Source organism: Lontra canadensis, unplaced genomic scaffold (assembly GCF_010015895.1).
Source record: "Lontra canadensis isolate GAN:19392208 unplaced genomic scaffold, GSC_riverotter_1.0 scaffold107, whole genome shotgun sequence".
Classification (NCBI taxonomy): Eukaryota; Metazoa; Chordata; class Mammalia; order Carnivora; family Mustelidae; genus Lontra; species Lontra canadensis.
The window spans coordinates 2,004,144-2,026,465 of record NW_022631101.1 but is presented as its reverse complement, the minus strand read 5'-3'; the positions used below and the strand labels follow the sequence as shown (position 1 = coordinate 2,026,465).

The 22,322-nt window shown below is 48.7% G+C and overlaps 1 protein-coding gene and 1 pseudogene across 1 annotated transcript; both read left to right on the top strand.

Annotated features, from left to right (window-relative positions):
* The first annotated feature begins 2,026 nt into the window (after positions 1 to 2,026).
* LOC116856194 lies at positions 2,027 to 2,126 on the top strand (annotated as a pseudogene).
* A 15,952-nt stretch (positions 2,127 to 18,078) lies between these two features.
* On the top strand, positions 18,079 to 21,817 carry PGLYRP1 (peptidoglycan recognition protein 1). The gene is made up of 3 exons (XM_032839506.1): positions 18,079 to 18,422; positions 20,863 to 20,984; positions 21,567 to 21,817. The coding sequence occupies exons 1-3, from the start codon at positions 18,133 to 18,135 to the stop codon at positions 21,743 to 21,745; spliced, it is 591 nt and encodes a 196-aa protein (XP_032695397.1). The 5' UTR covers positions 18,079 to 18,132; the 3' UTR covers positions 21,746 to 21,817.
* The last annotated feature ends 505 nt before the right edge of the window (positions 21,818 to 22,322 follow it).

Here is a 22,322-nt window from a genome sequence, read left to right as displayed (position 1 = left end):
CCAGCAAGGTCCTTCCTGATCTGCCCTGCTTGTTCTATAGCACCTTCTCCTCCAGCACTGCTGGCCTCTGCGATACACCCTAACACTCGCTCCCCGTGGTTCCCCAAACAGACTCCCAAACCTGGTTCACCTGGTTCACCTGTGGGTCTCTGTGGATCGTCCTCCTGGCCCTTCACAGGAGTCATTCAATTTTCTTGCAGGGCTTGGCTCAGGCCACCCCTCCTCCCCACCCTCCCAGCACTGCCAATTCCACCCACTGATAATGGGGTGCATGGTGGCTCAGTGGGTTAAGCAACCAACTCTTTTATTTTATTGAGATTTTATTTATTTATTTGACAGAGATCACAAGCAGGCAGAGAGGCAGGCAGAGAGAGAGGAGGAAGCAGGCTCCCCGCCAAACAGAGAGCCTGATGTGGGGCTCGATCCCAGGACCCTGAGATCATGACCTGAGCTAAAGGCAGAGGCTTAACCCACTGAGCCACCCAGGTGCCCAGCAACCAACTCTTGATTTAGGTTCAGGCCAGGATCTCAGGAATCTGAGATGGGGCCCCAGGCAGGGGGTATGGAGCCTGCTTAAGATTCTTTCTCTTCTCCTTCTGCCCCGGCCCTTCCCACCCCAGCTCTGGAGCACTGGGCAGGCAGTCACTTGCTCTCTCTTAAAAAAAAAAACATAAATAAAAGAACCCATTCTTTCTGTCCCCCATAGCGCCCATGCTTATTAACACTATCACTGGCTTATGGGCCATGTGGAGACTGTCCAACCCAGGCTCCTTTTAAATTTTCAAAGGCATGCGTAGATAGGGTAAAACTTCCAGCTCATGCTTTTTTAAAAATTAAAAATTAAAATCACACTCCCTTCCTTTGACCTTCCTCCCCATCAGCACTCCTGAGTCCCACACTTTTACCAGTTTCTGGCATTAGCCCCTTTGTGGTTTTAAATAATATGCTTGCAATTCTCTTTGATGATTTTAGGGACCCGACTCTACCATCTCCAAGCAGTGGGATTTTTTTTGTCCAGTGACTTAACGTTTCAGACCTTCGGTGTGCTCTTCACATACAATGAAATAACCACACTTCCCCTGGCTGGTACTTAGGTACGATATAAAGCAAATGCCGTTGTAATTCTCACGGACACTGGAGACTCCAGCATACTCCTTATGATCCAAATTGAGTCCATTTCTGGAAACATTTTGGATAGACATGTTTCAGGACATAAGAATTTGGACTCTATTTTTTTTTTAAGATTTTATTTATTTATTTGACAGACAGAGATCACAAGTAGGCAAAGAGAGAGGAAGGGAAGCAGGCTCCCTGCTGAGCAGAGAGCCCGATGCGGGGCTCGATCCCAGGACCTTGGGATTATGACCTGAGCGAAAGGCAGAGGCTTTAACCCACTGAGCCACCCAGGCGCCCCTGGACTCTATTTTTTTTTTAAGATTTTTTTTTGGGGGGGGGAGCTGGCTCGGTGGCTGAGTCAGTGGAATGTCCAACTTTGACCTCAGCTCAGGTCTTGATCTCCGAGTCCTGTGTTCAAGCCTCGCATTGGGCTCAAAATGTGGGACTTGAACTTACAACCTTACAAGATCAAGACTCGCATGCTGCCCGGACTGAACCAGTTGGGCGCTGCAGCTTTTGGGGGGGTTTCTACTGGGTGAATCTACCAGCCTTGCTTCTTGCTTGACAAGAGGTTTCTTGAAGTTTCTATGAAGATAACTTAATTATACGGAAATTAATCCTTCTACTAGTAACGTTTACGATTTGGCTTTATAGTTGGTTATACTGTTTATCTACAGCGTTCTCCTTCCCGAGGCCAGGAATTCCTCCGTTGTAGGTTCAGAATTATGACTGAATTATTAATTCATTCATAAGCTAATTAATTTAGAAGACAAGAACGCAGTTCTTCAGGTCTGTGATCCCATCGGGGGAGGGGTGGGTATGTCTCCAAGGTTGGGTCTCCTGTTGGGATGCCTTGGGCATGAGGAGACAGTGTGGAAATCTGCTATGCCAATACCAACCCACACAGGGCCTGCTGAGACAGCACATACAGTAAAACTGGAAGGATACAGAAATTAGGACGGCCCCTGTACAAGGAGGACACGCAAATCTGCAAAGCGCTCCCTTTTAAAATAAACAAACAAAAGCAGAAATATACACCAAACCACACAGACTTCTGCCAAATTAGGGGAGGAGGGCTCATATATATGTGAGCATCCTCAGACTCTAACAGCCCTCCAGGCTGTCTTAACTTGCTTCAAGTAACACATGCATTGTTTGCTGACTTAATGCCTTTGGTCTCTAACAGAATTAACTTGCCTTCTTTGAAATGTACAGACAACTGGCCTTGGGCAATATGGGATCAGAACTTCCGCAGGCCACAGAGGCGGGCAGGTCCACTTGAAGTCCCCTGGGCTTTCTGACTCTCTCAAAACCCTTTTAGCAAATGAGTCTAAGGTCATGCACCACATTACCAACCCCCCTTTGCACATCTGTAAAACTTGTCCTCCTTGGCAGAAAGAATACTCTTGCACAACGACGGAGTATGAAAATATCAGACCTTTTTGTGCACCCCACCCAAACCCAGGGCACCAAGGAACTGGAATTTCTGGTACAATCAATCTCCCAGCACAGAGATAACTCAGGAGCTGGCACCAGCCAGAAAGGTCACTGATCCCAGCACTTCCTTAACGGATTCAACCCCTTTGAAAAATCTCCAGGCCAGGCAGAAACTTTGGAGTTGGCCTTTGGACAAAAGCCCACCCTCTCCCCAGGTGGCCAGCCTCCTGAGTAAAGCTCCTCTCCCCAGTCAAAACTCATCTCTTGAGTACTGACCTTTCCAGGGAAAGGCTGCTGAACTTGGCTTTTAGAAACAAGACCACTCCTATTCAGAATTACTCAGGCACTGAGAGAGGAGAGGGAGGAGTCCCTCCCACCAACAATGCACTTTTACAAGGATGTGAATAAAGACTCTGCTTTCTCTTTCTCACGCCTTTCGCATCTTTTTCTTTCTTTTTTTTTTTTTAATATTTTTTTTTTTAAGATTTTATTTATTTGTCAGAGAGAGAGGGAGAGAGAGCGAGCACAGGCAGACAGAATGGCAGGCAGAGGCAGAGGGAGAAGCAGGCTCCCTGCCAAGCAAGGAGCCCGATGTGGGACTCGATCCCAGGACGCTGGGATCATGACCTGAGCCAAAGGCAGCTGCTTAACCAACTGAGCCACCCAGGCGTCCCTCGCATCTTTTTCTTGTGCCATGGGAAAGAAGCCACCAGGGGACAGAGGGGCACAACTAGTAATATCCCACATACTTATCTCTTCACACAATTAATGTTCATGGTGACAGTAGAATCCTAGGAAGGAGCATGGATGGAATGTTCCTTTGGACAAGGCACTCTGTAGCCTGCCGCCTTGCAGTCTGTTTTATGAACTCCGGAAGCCTATCCTGTGGTTGCCTATTCTTTCTGGTTCACTCCAGTGGAGTTTCTGCAGCCCCCACTCTTCTTCTAGATCATTCTGCAGCTCCATCATTTCCCACAAACGAGTTTGAAGAAGACACACAGGGTGGGTCTGGAGGTGCCTTCCAGGGGAGGTGAGAACGGGGACCCCTTGAAGCCTCCAGGGCAGGGGAACACGGAAAGTCTAGAAAAAGTTGGGCCTCTGGCCGGTGACTTGACAAGCGATCATTTCCAGGTGGGCTTTCCCTGGAGGCCTTCAGAGAAAGGCACTTGCCAGAGTCACCACTTTGAAAGTATCCGTGGTCATGCTGACCCTGAGGTTTGGCAAGTGTGTCTATCAGAGTCCCAGGATAAAGTCCCAACCCCAGCTCTGCCCACAACTGCTCTGGAGCCGAGATTCGAGAACCATGGTGCCCAGGATCTTTGGTAAGGATCCACGGGGCAGTCCCCCCAAGCTTCTGTCTTGTCGCATCCCGAATGGACCCCTGAACCTCAAAGGTAATGCTCTCTCGCCTGCTCGATTCTTGGCTTCCTGCTTGGTCATCACCCCCAGGCCAGCTCTGGCTGCAGCTCAGTCTCCCCCTGATCAGCAACTATTAGACCCGACCCTTCCCGGAGCCCTTCCTGCCACCCTGAGTCCGTGTCAACATCCACTCTGAGTTGCGGCCCACGCTGAAGGCAGCTCAGTGACGTCATCCGCTGTACCCCGGTGCTGACCGGATGCTTACGCTCTCTCCATCGTCTCCTGTCCCTCTGCTCCTCAGCTGCTGCCTCCCATTCTGAACTCTGGGCTCAGGCTCGGAAAGAATCGCAGGTGAGAGCAGGTGGAGTGTGGAGGGAGGGGATGGTACCGTGGATGGAGGTGGGTGTTAGGGTCTATAATCAAAGGAGCGAGACTGATAAAAAGCGAAGGTCAAGCAAAGATTTATTTCGCGCCAAGCATCGAGAATCAAACTGACCGGTCAGGGCCGTCTCTTGCAAAGAGGCGACCCCTCCCAGCCTCACAGACTAACTTTTATAGAGGTAGTTTAGCCAGGTTATACACAGGTGGCCAATGAGATTGCAACACACAGAGAAAACTGCACAGTCATGCTAGGTCTGCCACACACACAAAAAACTGCTAGGTAACACACGCGTGGCCAATTGAATTTCAACTTACCCTAGTAGATATATGCGCGCCCCACTGATTGGATGTCTTCCCCTGGCCTGACCCGCCCTTGTATTAGATACTAGGCTTTGCAAGTAAGTTCCTCTCGCAGGGGCGAGGTCAATTAAGTTCACTGCGTAAACACGAAATGACTCCCTCTGGCTAACCAGGCCCTTACAGTGGGGGCTGCAGAGATCCTACTCTCGACCTTGGAGCCCATTCTGCTGTGACTCCCCCAGACGTAGGACTTTGGCTGTGCCGGCCAGCGCCCACGTGTGGGGACCAGATAGATCTACAACCCCTTGCAGCAGTGCTGCGATGAGGGGACCATCCTGCCTTGAACCAGACCCACCTCTGTGGCCCCAACTGCAGCTTCTGGCCCTGCTTTGAGCTCTGGGGTCCTGAGTCCTTGGGGTCTCAGGCCCAGGCTGACGGGGCGCCTGGGTGGCTCAGTCTGTTAAGCGTCTGTCTTCAGCTGGGGTCATGATCGCAGGGTCCTGGGATCAAGCGCCACACAGGGCTCCCCGGTCAGCGGGAAGCCTGCTTATGTTCCCTCTATCACTGTGTCTTTCTGTGTCAAATAAATAAATAAAATTTCAGGGGGAAAAAAGTACTAAAATAAAGGTTTTTCCTTTAAAATTATTTCATTAATTATTAAACACCAAAGAGGAACTTCTGCTTCAAGAAAAATGGAGTAGACACACTTTTCTCTATTGTTCTTGCCAGATAAAGCTAACAGTCCCAGACAATATACAGAAAGCAAACACAAGAAGACTCCAAAAGGCAGAGAGAAGGCACAACACAATCATAAATTCTCCGGGCTTCCTTCAAGCATCATATGCCCCAGAGAGGTTACTGAAGAAGCCAGCAACACAGAAATAACAATGAAAAGAGTCACATACTTTTGGCCAAAGAACTGGGGCCCTGCCCCTACCCAAGGAGCAAAGGCTAAGCAAAGAACCAAGAGTTTCATTTCACCTGCTTGTAAGAAGGAACCCCAACTCCCCCTCAGGGATTCTGTTGCACAATATGGAGGGGAAGCCCCCCCGCCGACGGTTATGGTGTCAGGATTTTATCTAATTTAACCAAAAAAAATTTATATTCAGGTGACAGCTTGGTTGATTATAAGATTTTCCTAGCTCGCTCATCTGAAAATTGCTGGCATCCTTAAAATGTATATTTGAGGGCTCCTGGGTGTCTCAGTTGTTAAGCCTCTGCCTTCGTCTCAGGTCATGATCTCAGGGTCCTGGGATCAAGCCCCACATCGGACTCTCTGCTCGGCAGGGAGCCTGCTTTCCCCTCTCTCTCTGCCTGCCTCTCTGCCTACTTGTGATTCTCCCTCTGCCAAATAAATAAATAAAATCTTTAAAAAAATAAAATTACCTTCCCAGAGGGGTGCCTGGATGGCTCAGCTGCTGAAGCGTCCAGCTCTTAATCTTAGGGTTGTAAGTTCAAGCCCCACACTAGGCTCCATGCTGGGCGTGGAGCCTACCTTTAAAAAAAGAAAAAAAAAAGAATTATTAAACATTTTCTGAAGGCAGAAGTTTGGATAGGATCATTTGAATATAATTTTCCTTGGGTTTTGTCTTTTGGGCTTTTTTGGTAGGGGAGGAAGGGTCTGTGTTCCATAATTCCTGGTACCCTAACCACAAGCATGGTGGACCCATTGGTCACTCACCACTTGAGGAATTTTCCTTTGTTTTCTGATGATTTTTTTCTTAATATATAGCGAACTTTGTCAAGTACCTTTCTGTGTCTATTGAAATGACCATACAGGTTCTTCCTTACTCTGACGCCATGGCAAACTATACAGATCTTTTTTTTTTTTTTTTAATGATAAGTAAAGTCATTGCACTTAACGTTATTTTCTTAGAAACCAAATCATCATATTCCTTAGTGTTGTATCAAACACCAACAATATCCGTTCAAATTAGAGGAAATACATGCGAATACCAGCTTCTGACAATAAAACTAAGGATGTTTCAAGTCCCGAAGTCTGGCTACTTGAGGTCAGGAAATCATGGAAAAATTCCAGAGTATATTTTATCGTTCTGCACATTGAAGGAGGGCAGGAAAGACAGCAGTGTTCTCTTGTATCACAAGGTCACGTCTTCCCCTTTATTTCTAGAAGCACTAACTTGAAGAGGTCCTGGCACATTCCAGTTATAATAATTTTTCTCCCAACAACAATTGTCTCATATTTGCAGTATATTGAAAAAACTGTCATCTTGTAAGTCTTTTCTTTTCTTTTGAGTCTGAACCACTAAGACTCCCAGGTACTTTGGGAGAATCCTGATGGGTTGGGTGGCTTGCTGAATGCGTCAAAAATCAAATTTGCAGGGGCACCTGCTTGGCTCCGCCCGTGGAGCGTGAGGCTCAATCTTGGGGTTCTAAGTTTGAGCCCCACATTGGTTGTAGAGATTACTTAAAAATATTTATTTTTTAAATCAAGTTTTGCACTCTGAAAATGCTCTCAAATACATACGCACACCACGGACATGGAGCTCAGATCTCTCTCACTGGAACTTTGACATCTGAGGAAACATGTGTGATGGAAGTTGCACGTTAATTCTGGTTTGTTCCTTCTCTCTGAGCGGCTGGGCTTCCTTTTCCATGTTCTTTGTTGTTCTCTTGCTCTCTTTTCTCCCTTTGCTATTTTCTGCTGCCTCAGAACATCTGCCGGCCAGGCCAGCTCGCATCCTCTTGCCATGCCCTGGTACTTTCTTGCTACGTGTCTCTGTCACCTAATTCAGGAAACTGATGGGAAAAAGCCAAATTTGTGGAGATGCCAATCAACCACAGAAACCATCTGGAAGGCCAAAACCTAATGGCCCATTCCCTTCCTCCTCCTCCTTCTTTTTCTCCTCCACCTGCTGCCTCTCCTCCTCCTGCTCCTTCTCCCCACCCACCACCTCCCTCCTCCTCCCTCTTTCTCTCCTCCTTTCCCTCCTCCTCCTCCTCCTTCCTTCTCCTTCTCCTCCTCCTTCTCCTCCCCTTTCTCCTTCCTCCTCCTCCTTCTCTCCCTCCTTCCTCCTCCCTCCTCCTTTTTTTAAAAAGTTATCTCTACACCCAACATGGGGGTTCAAACTCACAACCCTGAGATCAAGAGTCACGTGTTCTGCTGACTGAGCCAGCCAGGCGCTGCATGACACACTCTTCTTAACAGTTTCCTGAACTTTCCTTACAGTTGCTGTCTCGTCCTTAAAACAGCTGGATCCCAGTTGTTTCAAAATGTTTTGTGCTGTGGCCACATTCCCACCTCGCCCTGGGTCTCTACCCCTGTGAGTGCCTCTCCCTCTCAAGCAGCACACTCTTTGTCATGCATCTGCTTAGGAACTGATGAACTATCAGCTCTGGTTGCACAATTATGCAAAATTATGATGGCCAGGTGACTTCTGTCCTCTGCCAGATCTACAACCTCAATCTCTGTAGGAACAAGAATCCTGCCTCGAAGCAGCTTTAAGCTTTAAGTCACCGACTCCCTGATGGCCAATGGGGAAATTCACAACTTGCCCTTCCCCTCCACTCTGCTTCGGGCTGCCCCAGACACATGGCTCGTGCTTCACCGACTGGGTTTTGAATGTTAAGCACACGCAGAGCTGCTGGGTTAAACCTCATTTGCTCTCGTTAATTATTTGTTGGATTCTGTCTGCTTGTACTTTGTTAAAGCATTTTTGTATCCATGTTCTGTTTTTGTTTGTGTATTTTTTAAAGATTTTCTTTATTTGTCAGACAGAGAGAGCAAGGGGGAGCAGGGGGTAGAGGGAGAAGCAGGCTCCCCTCTGAGCGGAACCCTAACCCAGGACCCCGGGATCATGACCTGAGCCCAAGACAGTCGCTTAACCGACTGAGCGCCCCCCTAGGCGTCCCATTGCCTCCATTTTCATGAGGGATATCGGTCTGTGATTTTTCTTTTTCGGAATATCTTTCTTTCTGGCTTTGATATCAGGATTACACTGATGTCATAAATGAGTTAGGGAGTACTTCTTTCTTTGATTTTCAGAAAGAGTTTGTAGGAAACTGTCCTTTATTCCTTGAATGTTTGAATCCACCAGTAGAACTGTCAGGCTCTGGGATTTCACTCTCCTTCACAGGTCGACAATATATTCCGTAATTGTTGCATAAAAATTGGCAGAAAGCTCAAAACACCTGGGTCAGAGACAAAGGACTTTGATATTCAGAGAGTATCAAAAGGAAGAGTATTAGCGTGTCCATATTGATGGATCTCCCCTCCCCCCCGGCCACCACCTCTGCAAGTACCATGGGGCACGCAGGGGGAGTCAGAGCCTGGCCTGCTTGCCTGCGGTCACATCACAACACGGAGCTTCAGGAATCTGAGCAGTAAGCAAGTCTCCTCTTTATCTGGGATGAAATGTTACCTTACCCTTTGGGGCTGCTGGCTGTAACCACGATCTTAAGAAATACATAAACAGCCATCTGAGCTTGGATTCCTTTCTCACCCAACAAGAATGTTCAGGGATGCTCAGTTCCTTCTGTGGATTGCCTCTCTCTGGGGGCTCAAAAGGAGAATTCTTTCTATGTGTTCTATTCGTTCTTTCAGCTTCTGGTGGAAGCTGGTAACTTTGGCTGTGCCTGCATTGTTCTAATCTCTGCCTCTGTCTCTGCACGGCTTTCCCTTCTGTCTCTAGTCAAACATCCCTCTCTTTCCCCCTTCTAAGTGTGATTGTATTTAGAGCCTACCTGGGTAATCCCGGATAATCTCCCCATCTCAAGACCCTGAGTATAATCACACCTGCAAAGATTTACGGGGAGGGGGTCTTTTTGCCAAGTAAAGTAACACTCACAGGTTCCAGCATTAGGATGTGGGTTTCTTTGAGGAGGACCACTTTTCAGCCTACCACAGCCATTATATTACACAACCTTTCAAAGACACAATAAACACAACTGCCCTAATCGAGAGGTTGAAACAAGGTATTAGTAAAAATCTCTCTAATTTATGGGGCATCAAAGGGCAGAAGAATTTGGTAAGAGGGCTGATCTTAGGTGAGGCTCAGCAATATTATCACAGATACAGATTCTCTGTATCTTCTCTGCCTTCCGAAGAGCTGACCACACTAATTGTGGCTTCCCTCATGGTTGAAGTCAGGTTTCCAGAAGTTTCCGTGGGTATAGTTATAGACCTCCAAGAGGGTCTGCTATCTTTCACTCCCTCTCCCTCTCTGCTCCTCAGAATGACCTCTTAAAAATGCAAAGTGGTGGGCAGTGCCCAGCTGGCTCAGTCGCTGGAGCAGAGGTTGAAACTCTTGATCTTAGGGTTGTGAGTTCTAGCCCCACGGTGGGTGTGGAGATTATTTAAAAATTAAAAAAAAAATTTAATTAAAAATAAAAATGCAAAGTTGGTTAGCATCACTCCTTACATGCTCTTCCATGGCTTCCCAGTGCTCACAGCACAAATCCAGGCCCTTACCAAGCCAGACAAGCCCCAGGAGAATCTGGTTCTACTGAGCTGGCTCCCCACACACTCTGGTCCTTTCCAGTCCAGCAACAGCAACCTTCTTATAGCTCCAGAACATTACCCTGCAGCTTCTCTTCTCCACACCTCTACTCCGGCTGGTCCCTCTGACACAAAAGCTCTCTCTCTGGACCCTGGCTGATTGTGCCTATAGGTGCTGTGTGATCAACACGAAACTCAGTAACTCTGGGCTCTAGTTCTTCATGGCATGGTTGCCATTGCTCTTATTAGGAGCAAACCACTCCCTGGGACAGACAGACCCCCAGGAAAATCACAGAACAGGACCCTTGAGAGGCTGAGGCTGTCTCCTTACTATTAAGATTGGGGAAGGGGTGCCTGGGTGGCTCAGTGGGTTAAAGCCTTTGCCTTTGGCTCAGGTCATGATCCCAGAGTCCTGGAATCGAGCCCCGCATAGGGCTCTTTGCTCAGCAGAGAGCCTGCTTCCCTTCTTCTCTCTGCCTGCCTCTCTGCCTACTTGTGATATATCTGTCAAATAAATAAATAAAATCTTTTAATAAATAAATTAATTAATTAATTAATTAATTAAATAAAGATTGGGGAAAAGCGCGCCAGGGAGGGCAGGGACAGCTGAGGACCACGCGCCCTCTGGCGGTGGAAGGAGGGAACCGCGGAGAAGGATGCTTTTCCCCCTCGCCGAAACCAAGCCCAAGGTCAGAGTTGATGATGACGTTCTTTAGGGGCCTGCTACCTGCCAGGCCTAATGCTAGCCGCGCCACCCATGTGAAATATAGTATATCTGGAGTTATTTTAAATAGTTAGGAGTTTCTTTGTTTCTGTGTGTCTTCCCCACTAGAAAGTGCGTAAAGGGACGCCTGGTTTTGTTGTTTTGTTTTGGTTTTGTTTTTTGTTTTTTTTAAGATTTTATTTATTCATTTGACAGAGAGAGGGGAAGCTGGGGAGCGGCAGGCAGAGGCAGAGGGAGAAGCAGGCTTCCAGCCCAGCGGGGAAGCTGACGCAGGGCTTGATCCCAGGACCATGGGATCACGACCCCAGCAAAAGACAGACGCTCAACCAACTGAGCCACCCAGGCACCCTGGGACTCCTGTTTTATTTACCATTGAATCCCCAGGACCTGCAATAGGTAGAGCAGGGAGCCTGCTTCTCCCTCCGCCTGCCGGTCCCCCTGCTTGTACTCTCGTGTTCTCTTGCTCTCTCCTATGCTTTCTCTCTCTCTCTCTCTGGCAAATAAGTAAATAAATAAAAAAATTTTATTTATTTATTTGACAGAGATCACAACTAGACAGGGGGGGGGGGGGCGGTGATGGGCAGGCTCCCTGCTGAGCAGAGAGCCCAATGTGGGGCTCAATCCCAGGACCCTGAGACCATGACCTGAGCCGAAGGCAGAGGCTTAACCCACTGAGCCACCCAGGCGCGCCAAATAAAAATTTTTTAAATAAAAATAAATAAATCTTTTTTTAAAAAGAGGAACAACAAAAAAAGGTATTAATTGCATGACTTAATGTCAACTGACTGAGAAATTCAACAAATGTGCGAGAAAACTGTTCCCTTTCCCCTCCTCGCCTCCTCCCCTCCAATGGCCCTGAGTGAACCACGGTCTCTGGCAGGGGAAAAAAAATCCATTTTGAAAGTGCACAGTCACACTTGGTGTGGACTGTTGCTTTGCACATAGCTTTCTATGTTGTCTTTCTGAAGGTGTTTTTGCGAAGAGGCAAGACCGTATTTTGCCTAGCAGCTGTTTGCTTAATGTATAACTTTTCAGTATTTAGCAGTAGGGTATGTAGACGTCTATCTGTACTTTTTTTAAAAGAGCACAAGTCAGGGGAAGGGCAGAGAGAGGGAGGAGCAGACTCTGCTGAGCATGGAAACCAAGGCTGGGCTCGATCCCAGGACCCCAGAACCCAGGACCCTGAGACCATGACCTGAGCCAAAGGCAGAGCTTAACCCACTGAGCCACCTAGGTGCCCTGGGCCTCTATCTGTACTTTTATCCAGGAACATTCATCTGAGGGGCAGTCCTGATGCTTACGACAGCTCTCTGAGGGCAGAACTGTCTTTAAACACATTCACAGATGGAGAAACTGAGGGCAGCTTCCAATGTGATCGTCACATGTATCTGCCACCAGCTGTATGCAAGGAACTGGGGATATAACAGTATGCAAAAGGGGGGGGGAAATGATAGCCCCTTCCTTATCTTTAAGTCGGGTGATGACACATCCTCAGTTGTTTGGGACAGTCCATGTTTGCCTGCTGACCCAGCAAAACTATCAGTAGATCCCTCTTTCTCTCTCAAGCGCCACGGTCTGGACTACTTATAGACCCCACTGTATACGAGAGACAGAAATTCATCAAAATATTGCCCAGGTAAGTTAATAACTATGCTTGTGATAAACATGAAGGAAAGGAAATGATGTGGGGAAAGGAACTGGGGGAATTCGTCACCTCTGAGGAAGTGACACGGAAAGAAGAGTGACAGGATGGGACAAGTGAGGGGGGTAAACATTCCAGGCTTGGGAATGTCAAGGAAAAAAAATAAGATTCTGCATTGTGTTTTAACTTTGTTTTTGCTACAATCAGCATTTAGTTTGACTTTCTCTCATTGTTGAGACGACAAAGAAAACCAGTGTTTTTTGCTAACTGCAAGAGAATCTGAGGAGTTTTTATAATGGCTGACTTAATTATAACAAGATCAAAGAAAAGCAGTTGACGAATTAAATATTGAAAAAAATCCAACTTCCTAAAACATACAGGGAGTAGATCTAATTCTCTATTTAGAAAAATACACCAGTAATACAGTGTCAGGATTAAAGTTAATACAACAATTACCCATTGAAACTCTTGTAAATGCTCACAAGGGTATGTCTCAATTTTAGGCTGACAAGAGACAGAATAAATAAAATTCTAACAAGGGAAGACTTCACACCACCTGGCTAACAATGCTGTTCATAGTACCGGCAAGCAGTCCGATGTGTAAATATCCCTGTCTTGTTACAAAAGGCAAGCTGAATGTTTTGTCATCTTTAAAGGTAAGGTACAAAGTTCCCGAATTTTTTAAGGTTCCTCTATTTAAAACTTGTACACAGTGTGAAGAAAGTCCCCTGGGGACAGGTTATCAAAGTATCCTTAAAGGCAGCAAGAAGGGCAGGAAAGCTTGATGTCTCCGGAGTGAGCCAAGCGAGGTTAGGCTGATGTCAGGTCATGGTGAGGTGCTTGGGACTCATCCTAAGGGTCATGAGAAGCCACAGAAAACTGACTCACTTTTGAGAGTGACCTGATCAGATTCTGAGCTGTGGTCTCACGGGAGCCAAGGTGCATGCTGGGAAGTCACCGAGGAGGTGGGAGCAAAATCCAGGGGCAAGACTATGGTGACTGGACCAAGGTGGGGAGAGGGGCAGTAGCCAGGACCAGCCTAATTCATAGGACATTTAGGAGATAACAGCAACATGACCTGGGGGTGACTGGATATTTATCAGTCATTCAGGATTTATTGAGCACCTGCTATGTGCCGGCTGTTGTTCTGGGGGGCTGCTGGAAACAAGAGGAGACAGAGTAGAGGTTGGTCAAGGATGGTAAGCTCATGCATGGCTTTTGTAACAGGAAGACCATCACAGCATTCCTTTAGACGGGGACTCTTGGAAGAGGGCTGATTACGGAGGAGCACATCCTAAACCATTCTGGGAACCTTGCATTTGAGTTCCCTCTGGGACATCCAATTAGCGATGTCAAGTAGGCAGGTGGATATCCAGATGCAGACGTCATCTGAAAGCTCCAGAATGGACATAAATGGACATTTCAGGGGCAGCTGAAGCCATCGCATGGATGAAATCGCACAGTAGAACAAGTATAGTAAGATGGTCAAGGAAGGAAGACTGAGTCAAAAAGGGAGAGAAAAAGACCAGCTAGAGAAGCAGAAGGAAAATCAAGACAGTCTTGTGCCACAGAGGCTGAGGAAAGTGAACGTTTCAAAAGGGGATGTGGTCGACTATGTCAAATGCTGCCTAATTGCCCAAGGCAATCCCCCTAAGGTGTGGCAGGACTGAAATTTAAAATCAGGTCTAGCTATTTAATAAGCAGCGCCAGGCCAAATGGCTAGCCATTTGGAAACAAAATTAACCCCCTACCTCACACTGTATGCAATTACAAATTCTTGCCAAGGTAAAAGTCTAAAAGTAAAAACACAAGATAACAATTTTTTTTAAACAGAAAAAGTCTTACAATCTTGGTGTGTTAAGGTCTTCTAAAGGCAGGACAGGAAACACAGCAACCGTAAAAGAAACAGATTTTTCTTTGTAATAAACTAGAGGGAAATATTTGTAGCACATTTGGCAGCATTAATACTCTCCATATACAACGACCCAACAGCAAAACTGAGAGACTTAAAGAGATGAACAGACAGTTCGCAGAAAATGGATGCAAACAGCCATAGATAACCACCTCTCTGATGCTTGAAGAAGCGCAAATAAAACAGTAACGAGACACCATTCCTTGGATTGGTAAAGCATTTTAAAGCTGATCCCATTACTGGGGAAAAGAAATACGAAAACTTTTTTAGGATGATATTTGGCAATATTTATTAAAAATTTTAATGTAGGGGCACCTGGCTCAGTGGGTTAAAACCTCTGCCTTTGGCTCAGGTCATGATCCCAGAGTCCTTGGATTGAGCCCCGAGTTGGGCTCTCTGTTCAGCGGGGAGCCTGCTTCCCCCTCTCTCTCTCTGCCTGCCTCTCTGCCTACTTGTGATCTCTGTCTGCCAAATAAATAAATAAAATCTTTAAAAAATTTTTTTAATGTAGCTCTATTTCCTGATCTGGGTGCTGGATACATGGCGTATTCGTGGCGTGAAATTAACATAGTTCTTCACTCTATTAATTCTAATAACCCTATTTTAAAAGTACAGTTTTCTATATGTATGTTATTCCTTGATGCTTTCAAAAAGACCGCAGACGCAAAACGTACACACCCAACGACTCAACAATCCCAGTTATGGGATTCTTTCCTTCGATTTGCAAATTGATAACCAAAAGATGAACAACCCAATTTATTTTATTTTTTTAAGATTTTTTTCCTTAAGGCATCTCTACACCCAACGTGGGGCTTGAACTCACAACTCTGAGATCTAGAGGCGTGTGTTCTACTGACTGAGCCAACCAGGTGCCCGCAGCCCAATGTATTTCAAAAATGGACAATGGACATGACAGCCAATCGACAGAAGACGATTCCCAGCAGGCAGAAAACACAGGGAACAAAATGTCCTGAGTGGTCATAAAAATACCATTTAAAGTTAAAAAGAGATCTCTATTGCTTTACACTCATAAATTTAATAATTGATAACATCCACTTTGGGGTACAAGGGGGTTCCAATACTGTACTGGTAGAAATAGGAATTGTTAACAGCCTCTAGGGGAAAACCATTGGGTAATAACTATTAAATATGTAGAGTCTTTGACCTAGAAAGCCTACATTTTATCAGTTATCAGTATGTATGGCTGGATGTCTGATAATATTTTGTGCATGGGGGGTGTGTGGAATGAAGAACAGCAAAGCTTTAAAAAAAAAAAAAAGCAACGATTCTCTCCAAATGGCAAGCCTATACCATGAAATACTATGAGACTATTAGGAAGATTCCATTAGAATTAGCTGTATTCAACTAGAGAGAGGGACATGGGATAGGAGGTCACAAAAGGCAAAGTGATGTGCGTGATTTGATTTTGTTATTTTTTTTTAAGGCTTTATTTATTTATTTGACAGAGATCACAAGTAGGCAGAGAGGCAGGCAGAGGGAGAGAGGGGGAAGCAGGCTCCTTGCTGAGCAGAGAGCCCAGAGCGGGGCTGGATCCCAGGCCCCTGAGATCATGACCTGAGCCGAAGGCAGAGCCTTAACCCACTGAGCCACCCAGGCGCCCCTTGATTTTGTTATTTAAAAAAATACATATAGGGGCACCTGGCTGGTTCAGTCGATAGGACATGAGGCTCTTGATCTTGGGGTTGTGGGTTCGAGCCCCATGTTGGGTGTAGGGATTCCTTAAAAATAAAAAAATCTTGAAAAAGTTAATAAAATACTTAAAAACTAAAATACACACACACACACACACACACACACACGGTCTTATATGTTTGTAGGAAGCAGACCATGGTCTAGAACTCCATCTCTGGGGTCCTAGAAGCCTGTGGCTAAACCCCAGCATTCCTGTCTTCTCCCCATACGTGATAACCTCTCTGGGCCTCAGTTTTCTTGACTGTAAAAGGTGTTAATTATAATATCTATCTCCCAGATCCGCTGGAAGAAAGTGAAGTGGAAAAAAAATGCTTAGCGACGCCTGGTGGGCCAGTCCAGATCACAGAGGTAAGCATGCTCTCCGGACCACCGACACCACCATGGAGGAAATCCTACCACACTGTGAGTGAGCTCTGGCGGACAGAGCAGGAGGGGAGTGGCACACAGGGGATTAACATTTTGTATCAGTTTGACTGGTTACAGCCAGCATGGGTTACTTGTGTAATTTTTTTTAAAATCCACTAAAGTGGAAGGAAAGGAGGAAGAGCAAAGGAGGGAGTCAGCCCTGAATTTACCAGCTCTCTGAGAAGTGGTGGGAAAGGGGGCTTGGGCAGGGCAGAGGCCCCACGACACCCCAACAGGTGATCTTAAGCCACCGAGTGGCCCTGGGCAAATGGCTGTTCCTCTCTCGACTTCAAAAGTCCCTTCTGGGCAGAATGGAGCTGCCAGCGTCACCCAATGCAAAACATGCTGCTGACTACCAAGGACAGGCTTGAGTTTGAGTCCCAGTGGCCCTTATGTGACACTAGGAGCCGGACCTCTTGTAAGGGCTCCACTCTTATCCACCCACTTGCTTTCTTAGTTCATATCAACCTTCTGAGTCAGGTATTTTACAGTATCCCCATTTCGTAGGTGGGGGAAACTGAGGCACAGAAAGCTCACTTGCAGGAACTCACACACTGAAATGTGGCCAGAATTCAAATGCAGGTTCTGAATCCAGCCTGTGGAACACCAAGCCCTCCTATGTCCCCCTCTCCCAGCCTCAGTTTACTCAGCTGCAAAATGGGCTTCTCAACACTCAACGTCTTCAGTTCATTGCAAGGGTTAAATGACCATGGGGTTGGGCTTAGGAGAAGTGTTTTTTAAAATGGGAGCTTTGGGGGTACCTGGGTGGCTCAGTGGGTTAAGCCTCTGCCTTCGCTCGGGTCATGATCTCAGGGTCCTGGGATCGAGCCCCACATCAGGCTGTCAGGGAGCCTGCTTCCCACCTGCTCCCCTCTCGCCCCACCTGCCTCTCTGCCTACTTGTGATCTCTGTTAAATAAATAAATAAAATCTTTAAATAAAATAAAAGGGGAGCTTTTGATTCTTAAATACAGAGATTAAATGGGCAAGAGAAGGTTGGGGGGTGGGATGTGGGTGAAACAGACAAGAGGGATTAAGAGATACAAACTTCTAGTTATAAAATAAGTCACAGGGGTGAAAAGTACAGCTTAGGGAATATGGTCAAGATTGTCACTGCATGGTTTGGGGACAGATGGGGGCCACACTTATCACCGGGAGCACTGAGTAAGGTTCAGAACTGTCCAATCACTATGTTGTACACCTGAAACTAACATGTATGTTAATTGCACCTCAATTTAAAAAAAAGAGGGGAGGGAGCCTTTGTTACCCAGGACCCTCCAGGAAGAAGACAAAGGCACACACAGGCCTCCAGCTCCTGTGTTAATAATGTTCCGGGTGAGTTATTCAAAGCCCTGCTGAGAAGGGAAACCAAGCTGGGCAGGGCGCCAGGCCCTTGCTCTTCCAGAAACCACAGAGCGAGGTGACCAGAGGCCTGTGCACCCCTCCCCACGCTGCCTCTCAGCCAGGAGACAGGCCCCTTGGCTTTGCCACGGGCTCCCCACTTCCCCCACCTCACCACAAGACATCCTGTTGCGGCCAGAGAAGGTAGCGGAATCTGGGGTGTAGACAGACCCGCCTGTTCCGCCAGGGTGTGAAGCAAGGCCCTCCCCGCTGCCCAGCCCCAGCAGATAAAGGTGGCCTGGGCCAGCCGCGAGCTCCTAGCCGTGCCTGCGTGCCTCACCTGCCATGTCCGCCCCCGGTGCACTGCTCACCTGGGCCCTCCTGGCTCTCTTCGGCCTCGGGCTCGGGGTGCCTGGAGAAGACCTCCCATGCTCCTGCTGCCCCATAGTGCCCCGGAGAGAGTGGAAGGCCCCGGCATCCAAGTGCGTGGATAAGTTGAAACTGCCTGCACGCTACGTGGTGGTGTCGCACACAGCCGGCAGCCCCTGCGACAGCCCGGCCTTGTGCCTGAACCAGGTCCAGAACGTGCACAACTACCACGCGGGGATGCTGAACTGGTGTGACGTGGGCTACAAGTGAGTGCGGAGCAGGGGCAAAGGCCTGAGCCAGGCCGGATGGAGGGAAAGGGGTGCAGGCCCGAGGGACCCGCCCTGGCAGGCGGTTCTAGACTCCCCCTGGCTGATGGTCAGGCTTGCTTTCTCCCCAGGGCGGGCACATAAGACTGCACATGTGCGCGCTGCACGCAGGTGCTAAGAGGGCAAAGGGCTGAAGTCCATGCTCTGCTCCCCCTTTGGGAGGGACAGCCTTTGCCAGCACAAAAGAAACTGTCCTCTACACTGCAGTCATTTCATAAAGTCCGCCGCCTCTGCTGGGAGGCAGATAAGCAGGATGGTTCAGCCCAGAGGACAGGGGACGGCGGCGTCACCAACGCTTTCCCCTTTTTGGTTTCATCTCCCTCCTCTGCAAAGTCAGCTTGTGGCCTCCACTGGGCCACTCAATCAGCCAATACATACGTGCAAAGCCCTTAGGACACCACCTGACATGCAGTACGAACCCCCAAGTTCATGGGCTCTTGCCCTTAGGCACTTACTATGTGCCAGGCCCTGCCCAGGTGCTGGGACAGGGGACACATACACAGTGCGAATCTGGCCCAATGGGATTTAAAGACCAACAGGGAGGAACAAGTGGGAAACAAGCAAAGGCAACCAGATGAATTCAGCTGGTGATGGAAGCAATAAGGCAGGACGGGAGTTGTGGGGGGAGACTGAGGTGGATCTGGGATGGGGTACGGCAGGAAGAGTGGTAAGCTGCAAGGTCCAGCAGGGGTAAAGGCTAAGAGGACAAGTGAGAGGGTCATGCCTGGAGGACAGAGGTCAGGATGGCTGGAGGGAGCTGGGAGGAATGACATGAAACGAACGGGGAAGACCGGGTGGACAGCGCCTTGTGGACCACCCTAAGACTGGAGCCAGGGGAGGGGCGTGAGCCCGCTGGGTGTTAAGAGCTCCCTCTGGCGGCTGTGGGGAGAACAGACTGCAGGTGGGTGACTGCAGAAACAGACTGCTAAGATCTCCGTCTGGGTGCCGTGCTCCCCCCGCCCCCCCCCTCCCCCCCGCACTGTGGCAAATAACTTTGAACCCTACAGGTTCTCAGACCTTGGTAAGCAGCAGTCACGGTACTGGAAATCCAGGTTCCTGGCTTCCAATAGGGCTGGGGAAACCTGACATCACTGGAATTCTAGCCGACGAGTGTATCCCCAGCAACTCGGCTCAAGCTTTTACAATCCCAAGGCTCCATCTTCCAGGATTTGTCTCCAAGACTCAGGGGCTCCCATCCTAAGTGTTTCCATGAGGTAGTGAAAGCTTGGCTCCCTAGCCTCTGGCCAAAATCGCCTCACAGAAAAGCAGACTGAAGTCTGTTTCTCAGATTTTAAGATTTAGAGTCTGATCCCAACATTCTGGATCTCTCTTCTTGTCACTTCACATTTTTTGGGTCTCAGTGTCTTTACTGAGAAAAAGGGCTCCTTACTCGACCCAGCTGGTGGTGGTGCTGGAGGTTTAAACTAGACGCTTCCATTTCACAAACACACAGGGAGTCCCAATTGCCCCTGCCAGGTGCTGAGGCTGTGGCAAGGCCAAAAGCAGCCCAGTCCTGGAGGCCATCATCACCCTGGAATTTCTAGTCTCTCTGGAGCCAGATTCTTCTGCATCTGGCTTCCTGCATGGGAGGCTCAGGACCCAAAGATTCTGAACATCCAACGTTCTTTACATCATTGGTGACTGTGAGAGCTAGAGGTCGGAGGCAGCGATCTCGCAACTCCAAAATGCTGATCTTCTAGCTAATCCCAATGTGCCAAAATCAGACTCGTTCCATCAAGATGTGTCAGATGAGTCTTGAGGATCTGATGCCAGGACTGGAAACTTCCAAGAGCCAGATGCCAGGACTCCAGGGTCTGTATCTGGTTTTGATGCCAATCCTTGAGTCTCAGATCCTGTTACTCAGTGTACCCCAGCAGGGAACAGAAAGCAGGAAGCAGGCTGGGCCAAGGGAAGAGCTTCTCGGAGGAGAGTTCTGAGAGGCAGGGGTCTACGGGGCATGACCTTGGGGTTGACAGTGTACAGTTTATCTGCCTCAGAGGACTGCATGAGAGGACTCAGCAAATCAAGAGCTCAACAAATCCTCCTGGGGGGCTGGAGGAAGCAAGGAATCACCTGGGGGGGGGGGGGGAGTCTCAGGGACCCGGATGAGAATCTGGACTCCCCTCTCTGGCTGTGTGATTGCAGGCAGATGTCCCTACCTCTCTGATTCTCCACCTGCAGAATGGGGGCAGTACTGGCTCATGGGTGGCTGTGAGGGTGTAGTGTAGTGCCTAGCATGTGGCAGGGGCCAGAGGCATTGGATTTCAGGAGAAGAGGGAGGTGTCGGGGGGAATCGTGTGTGAGTAGCATGGGGCAGGGGAGGAGGGGGGGAGGAGGCCCTCCCTTACTCATCAAGTCCACCCCCCTGCCACCCACACAGCTTCCTGATTGGAGAAGATGGACTCGTGTATGAAGGCCGGGGCTGGGACACCAAGGGCGACCACACAGGCAAGATCTGGAACCCTATCTCCATTGGCATCTCCTTCATGGGTAACTATATGGGTGAGTGTCTAGCTGCTGGCACGGCGGGCCAGCCTGGGATCTGGGGGATGTGGTCCTTGGAAAGTTCTGCCACCTCCAAGCTCTGTGACCTCGGGAAGTGAGTCGGCTTCTCCAAGCCTCACCATTTCTTTCAGAGAATGACCGTTTCTTTGCAACTGCATGGTCTGGGCCAGGACGAGTTAATCTGTATAAAAGTTCTTCGGCCAGTCTGTGGCTCATAGAATATGAGCCTGAGAAACAGCCACCGTCATGGGGAGGACCCAGAGGTCTGGGGACAGAGGAGGGAGGATAAGCTCTCATCTTGATCCTTGTTGAGGGTTTAACCTGTACCAGGCACTGTTCTGTGAGGGCTTTACATTAAAAAAACTAATTTTCTTGTCCCACAGCCCCATGGGCACATGCCATCATTCTCTCCTTTCACCGATGAGGAAACTGAGGCACGGCAGGATTAAGTTCCTGCTAAGGGACTGGCAGACCCCGTTCTGGGCTAGCGGGGCAGGGTGCACAATTGGAATCACCGCCCCACACTACCTCTGCCCCTCAAGGAAGTCCCAGCCTAACTCCTGCTTCTGTCTCCCCCAGAGCGGTCACCTCCACCCCGGGCCCTCAGGGCGGCCCAGAGTCTGCTGGCTTGTGGTGTGGCTCAGGGAAAGCTGAGCCCCAGCTATGAGGTCAAAGGACACCGTGATGTGCAGCGGACACTCTCTCCAGGTGACCAACTCTATGAGATCATCCGGACTTGGCCACACTACCACGAGTGAGACCCTGTCTACCTCCTCCACACCCAGAAACCCCACCACCAACCCTCCAATAAAGGTGCAGCTCAAACTGCGTTCCTGCGTCCCACCATATGTCTCCCCTCCCTCTCGACCTCCCACAAGACCCCCAGCCATTCCCACCCGCCCCAGGGCCCAGCACTCTGTCCTCGCTGGTGCTCAGAACCCAGAGGCCCCGACCCTGAACCAAGACCCCAGAGATCCCAGCTTGGAAGGAACATCACAGCTCAGAACCCAGAGGTCTCAGGTCAGAGCCCAGGAATCAGCACCAAGTTGGCCCAGATGTCACTGACGGCAGCTCAGGGGTCCCGTGGGACCGCGAACCATGCTCCACGACACCCCTCCTCTAGCACTCAGCCAAAGATACACTGTGCAACATCTCTGCTTGGACCCCTTTGGGGATGAGCTGCTCACTACCACCCTTCGTTACTTTAGAGAGTCAGCAAGTTTTTCCTGACTCTGAACCCAAAGTGCCTCCCAGAAAGACACCAGGCCCCATTTACAGCCACCACCCAATCCTCATGTCTTCCCCACTCCAGCCCCACCCTTCAGTCATAAGCTG